The sequence below is a fragment of the Trematomus bernacchii genome, unplaced genomic scaffold (genome assembly GCF_902827165.1).
Source record: "Trematomus bernacchii unplaced genomic scaffold, fTreBer1.1, whole genome shotgun sequence".
In the NCBI taxonomy this organism is placed as follows: Eukaryota; Metazoa; Chordata; class Actinopteri; order Perciformes; family Nototheniidae; genus Trematomus; species Trematomus bernacchii.
Genome location: NW_022987721.1, coordinates 263,988 through 270,023, shown reverse-complemented (window position 1 = coordinate 270,023; position 6,036 = coordinate 263,988). Strand labels below are relative to the sequence as shown.

The window sequence follows — 6,036 nt, the reverse complement described above, 5'->3', positions numbered from 1 at the left end:
CTAAAAGATCTGAAAAAGGCAAAAAGGGGAAGCGGAAAAAGCTGGGGAGAGTGTGATAATGACATGAGCAGGAGAGATTTGGACGAACATGCTGTACTGAGTCTAACTTTGCCGACTGAGATGATGTGTTATCCCGGCTAAGCTCTCCTTTAGGCAGGCTTAGATCTTCATCAACTCACTCCAGGTTGGCAGCGGCTTCAAATGCTTCTGGATTAACCAAACAGCCGTCCACTCAGATACTCAAACAGGGGTCTGGAGAGCTTATCCAATACTCAAACCCCCTCCATATTCTCCATTTCTGCACACCCACAACCAGAGGTGGATGAATACTCCAATACAGCCATTCTACCGGTCACAAAAATACTCTGTTTTCAAGTCAAAGTCCTGCTTTCAAAATCGCACTTGAGAAAAAGTATTAACGTTAAAAAATACTTTAAGTACCAAAAGAAAAGTATGCGTGAAGGTATCACTTCACTGTTGGACTTGTTAAGGTGGGGTTTATTGAATTCATGTATACAGTAAAACAAGGCACATGTGAAAATAAGAAGAGTCGAAAATATATGTAGAGATCTCAAAATAGAAAATAAAACAAGTTGACAGTGAAGGATAACAATCTGTAGACTTTTAATAAACACTATGAAGGGCAAGCATATTATATTAAATATAATTGTACAGTGTGAAGACAAGTCTCGTTATAAGATACAAGTCCAGTTATTAAAAGAGAAACTATGGAGAGTATGGAGAATAAAATGATTGTAAAAATACGTATACAATTCAGTCTAAAGCCACATTTAAAAGGTGGGGCTTGAGTTTGCTCTTAAAAGTATGAATGGCATCAATTACTTTCCCTCGATCTTATTCCAGGTTTTATTTTTTCACTCTGGTGCCTCTCCAGATCTCCCCCCTTCCCTCCCTTCCCTCCCCTGGCTGGATCTCAGACTCTCATATTTGGAGGCCCTTCAATCGATACAGGCTGTCTGTGATTGGGTTGATTCATTTCTGTAACCTTGGTGATGGTTTGATGTGGAGGCTGCACCCATGTCCATATTATGACTCAGTGTGGAGAGGCTAGTCGGGGGGGGGGGGGGGGGGGGGGGGGGGGGGGGGGGGGGGGGGGCTATCGATTGGTCCTTCACTCTCCCTCGCCCTATTTGCTCTCCGTCTCCCTCTCTCTCTCTCCATCCGTCTTTTCTCTCGCTCACTGTGTGCGGCGCTGAAAGTTTGGCCATCATTTGAAATGACTTCTGAAGAAATGATTATTTAACCCTGAATGTTCCTCGGGTGTTAATGATTATATATTCTTCCCTTCCGCTTAGTGCTGCAGAAAGCGTAACAATCTTTAAAAGTGGATATAGCACCCAAATGTCATATTCCCCTTTACTTTCACCCTTTACTTTCACCCCTTACTTTCACCCATTTACTTTCACCCCTTTACTTCACCCATTTACTTTCACCCCTTTACTCACCCATACTTTCACCCTTTACTTTCACCCTTACTTTCCCCTACTTTCACCCCTTTACTTTCACCCATTTACTTTCACCCCTTTACTTTCACCCCTTTACTTTCACCCCTTACTTTCACCCATTACTTTCACCCCTTTACTTTCACCCCTTTACTTAAAAAAGCCTGATAAGATAGATAATGAAGAGAGATAAGATAGTAACTTTATTGATCCCAATTTGGGACATGTTGTGTTGCAGCAGCATAAAAAGACATGGCATTGTACAATACAAATTAAAAGAAATAAACAAGAAAGTAGAAAATATACATGTTGAATTTACAAATGAACAATAACAAAATATAAAGCAAGTTATTATATATACACACGTATGTGAGCCACTTGAAATGACAAATTGGTGACCATTTATTCAAGATCTCCGCCGAGGAAACAGTGTTTTAACACAGAATTGTAACCACTTGATCAATTGAGGTGATTTCTGGTATTGGACGATGTGGAAGTCAAATCTACAGTAAAATGAGGAAACTTGTATTCCTATTGTCTTATTTCTGTGTTTAATAGACATACAATTGACACAGTGTGACCCCACTGATACTAACCCACCCCACACACATTATGCATTACATTATTGCACATCATGTCAACAACATATTCTTCATTTTTGATTCTGTAAGTTAGTTCATGTTCATCTCTCTGAATATATTTTGCATCTATATATCCCTACCTCGCTTAAAATGTATCCTCATTATATAATCATTGTATTTTTGACCTTTCCTTACGACTTATTTCCTTATGGTGTTTCTGTTTCCACCATCAGACACCAAAGCTAAACACTTGAATGTGTAAACGTACCTGGCAATCAACCCGATTCTGATTCTAAAATATTGAATTAAGATTTGATACTGTCTGAAGACGATTTAACCATTTCTTAGTGAAGAAAAACTCTTCTTCCAGGCAACTTGTGGAGCTATGAACTAATCGATATTCATGTTTTGTTGGATCCATTTAAACGTACCTTGCAATAAACCCAATTCTGATTTGTTCTCTTCGCCTCTCTCGTTTCAGAATTCAATCAGACACAACCTCTCCCTGCACAGTCGCTTCATCCGGGTCCAGAACGAAGGCACGGGGAAGAGTTCCTGGTGGATGCTGAACCCAGAAGGCGGTAAAATGGGGAAAGGACCGAGAAGACGGGCGGCGTCTATCGACACCGGCCCCCGGTTTCTGAAGACGAAGGGCCGCGCGGGCCGTAAGAAGGCCGGCATCGGACGGGGACAAGGTAAAACTCATCATGTCAACAACATCTTGTTCTGCTCAATTCTGTAAATCCTGCAAATCGCTTTGAACAAGTTGCACATTTCTGCTCCACACTACCTTTTTTTAAACCCGCACAGCTCTCAACTTTGAATATAGTATTTGTCATATTTGATTTGACTGTACTCAATTTTTTACATATTTCTATTTTGGGTAAATATTATTTATATATATATTTTCTTTTTTACAATATTCTCTGAAATAGTTTTTACAATAGCATTATTTTTCGCTCCTATTTTTGCACTTTGTATCTTAGCACCATTTACACCAAAGTTCCTTGTATGTGTAAACCTACTTGGTAATAGAAACTATTCTGATTCTGATTCTGATTCTGTTTCAAGGGGCTGGACCCACGATGCAAGGATCCCCGGAGCACGGCAGTCCGGCAGGGAAAGGCGGTGTGGGCATGGGGGGCGAGGAGTACGACACCTGGACGGACCTCCATTCCCGTACCTCGTCTTCTGCATCGACTCTGAGCGGCTGCCTGTCTCCCATCCTGGCCGAGGCGGAGGCGGACGAACCCGAAGAAGGTGGACTGACCTGTTCAGCATCCCCTCGATTGTACCCCAGCCCAACAAGCACCCGATCCCCAGCTTTGGGCACCGGGGGCCACTGCCCGAATGTTGAGTTACCCCAACTGACGGACCTGACGGGAGCTATCAGTCTAGACGAGAGCGGCTACCCCCAGTCACAGCAAATCAAATGCAACGGATACCCATTCGCGCCCAAAGCAGAGGGCTCCTTCTGCGCACCCATGTATGGACAGCCTTCCATGGGAATGCTGCGGCACCACACCCCCATGGAGACCATCCAGGAGATCAAGCCAGTCAGTTTCCAGCGCCCGATGAGGGGCTACTCGGAGAACAACGCCCTGCAGAGTCTGTTGACCGGAGGTCCTTCGTACTGCAGCAAAGACACAGTGCTGGGCCGGGAAACTCACTCCCTGATGACGCAAGGGACCAACGGCGTGCACAATCAGAGTCGAAGCCACAATCACAGCCAAGAGCACGTTCTCAATCCCAGTCTACATAATGGCTCGGTCCATGACCAGAACACAACCCACCGTCAGAACCACAATCAAGGTCACAAACATCAAGCCAGTCTCGACTACAGCCACAAGCCGCACCCGGCACACGACTATGGTCCCAGTCACGAGCACGGACACAACAAAGTAAACGATCACAACCCTCGATCCAGTCAGAGTCACATGCACAACCCTCAGAATCCTATGCACCCGCAGGCCCTCTCCCCACGGGTCAGCACAGACATCCTGCAGCCCTACAGCCTGAAGACCTCCAGCCTCTACGCTCCCCGACCACACCTCCCAACATCGCCATCTTTGCCGCCAAACCCCGCTGGAGTCATGAACGTTCCCCCGGACCCCTGCCGCCTAGCATCCGCTCCTCACCCCCGTCACCAGCCTTACCCCGGAGCTCACCTTCAGGGTATGACCGACTCCTGGCACGGATACTACCATCACCACCATCCGGGGTACCATCAGCACAACTCCCACGCTAGAATGGCCGCAAACCTGGAGATGGAGAATGTCGCGAATAGTCTGGACTGTGACGTAGACTCCATCCTGCTCAATGACTTCATGGACTCGGCAGAGAGCATGGAGTTCAACTTTGACGGCTCTCTGTCCCAAGGCATGGGCATGGGGATGGGGATGAGTTTGGGGGCGTTTGCATGCCCTCCACCAGCACACAGCAACCAGAGCTGGGTGCCAGGGTGAACCCACGCCCGAGGGTTGTTTTTTGGATAGACACATGACCGGAAAGCCTGGATGCTGGTGGGCTGTACCCTTGGACTGTGATTTCTCTGAGACTGTAAAACAAAATATGTCATTTTGTTTCCCGGGGACTCTGTACACCCTTCCCTCCCACTCTGTTTATAAAGTCTACATATTGAACCTGCCCCAATGCACCCAGTCCTAAGACCTTCCATTTCTTAATTCCCTTTAGTTTTTGTTGTGTTTTTTTTAATGGTTTCCGCCCAATTTCCTCCGGCCTGTCTGTCCACTTTTATCGTTTTTCCAACCCAGTTGAGATTTAACCCACTTCTGCATTTCCGTAGCTCCGGGCGACTGCGTCATGGATGTATAAAGAGAACGTCCCCATGATAACAATGCTGAGTAATATCACGTTTACTCGATATGGGTCGTTTATCAGTCAGTGCCAGTGCAAGCCATGCTGAACATTTTTACAGCGGTTTTAGGCAAACGGAATATATGTTATCCTTTGAGAGTGTTGGAAATATACTCAAATGAGTATGTATCAAACAACAAAAACACAAACTATTAGGCTACATATTGTTTGCTAGTTTAATTTTCTTAAATCCAGGGTCAATTGATATAAGAAGATCAATTCATATTCAATCAGCTATGCATAACTGTGATTTTCTTTCATATCTGCTTCGGTGGGCGAGGTTATATCTCGACTGGGTTTGAAGAACGATAGACGCTGCCTGTCCTAAGCTCTCAAGCACTTTACATCAATCCCTTTCTCCGTACAGACGCAGAAACACAAAGACCAGGCAAAGTCACGTTGTGTGTTGGATTATGTTTAATGTATGCAATCCACTTTACAGTATTATCTCCCACTACAAAGGAGGTGTTGTTTTTGACTCAAGTACATGATCAAACAGCTGCATACATATCTTTCAATGTAGGTGCTCTCAGATTAGGGGTTAAAGGCTTTGAGCTTTAGGGATCAAGAAAAAAGGAGATGTTTTTGAAGAAGAGGGAAAGGAAAGATGGTGAGGAAGGGAGCTCCACTGACTTCTTCCAGAGGACAGTCATACATCAACACAACATGCAAGCATCAACACCGCTGCAATGATACACAACGTCCCTTCTTTAATCTCCAAAGTAATGCCAGAGTGATGCATCACTATTGCAAATCTAATGCGCTAGTTTGTGTTTTTCCAACCCTCCTCCACTCTCCCCTCTTTCACTCTTCAACTCCGGACACACCGGCTTAATGTGTTTTGGCGAAAGTGATGATTAAAGTCACTCTGCACTAAATGGGGGAGGGATTGCAAGAGGGGGTTTGGCGGAGGGGAGATGATAGGAGAGGAGAAATGCAAATATTCCCTCTGTGCCTCTTCCTCTCCATTTTGTGGATTTATGTAGCTTTCCCCGTAATGAAATAAGCAACGATCAGAGTCTGCTGTACATCCTGAGCCGCTCTCTGATTGGCCGACTCCTCAGCTCCTTTAACGGCTGACCCCAGAACAGCTTTCGGTCAGAACAGGATGTTGA

At 45.1% G+C, this 6,036-nt stretch overlaps 1 protein-coding gene across 2 annotated transcripts in view; it reads left to right on the top strand.

Annotated features, from left to right (window-relative positions):
- Positions 1 to 5,828, top strand: part of foxo6b (forkhead box O6 b) — a 61,542-nt gene extending 55,714 nt beyond the window's left edge. For both annotated transcript variants that reach the window (XM_034144325.1, XM_034144324.1), the window contains 2 exons: positions 2,526 to 2,739; positions 3,116 to 5,828. In XM_034144325.1, coding sequence (XP_034000216.1) covers positions 2,526 to 2,739; positions 3,116 to 4,509 — 1,608 coding nt within the window. In that variant the 3' untranslated portion in view covers positions 4,510 to 5,828. The remainder of the gene's footprint in view (positions 1 to 2,525; positions 2,740 to 3,115) is intronic.
- Positions 5,829 to 6,036: the final 208 nt, after the last annotated feature.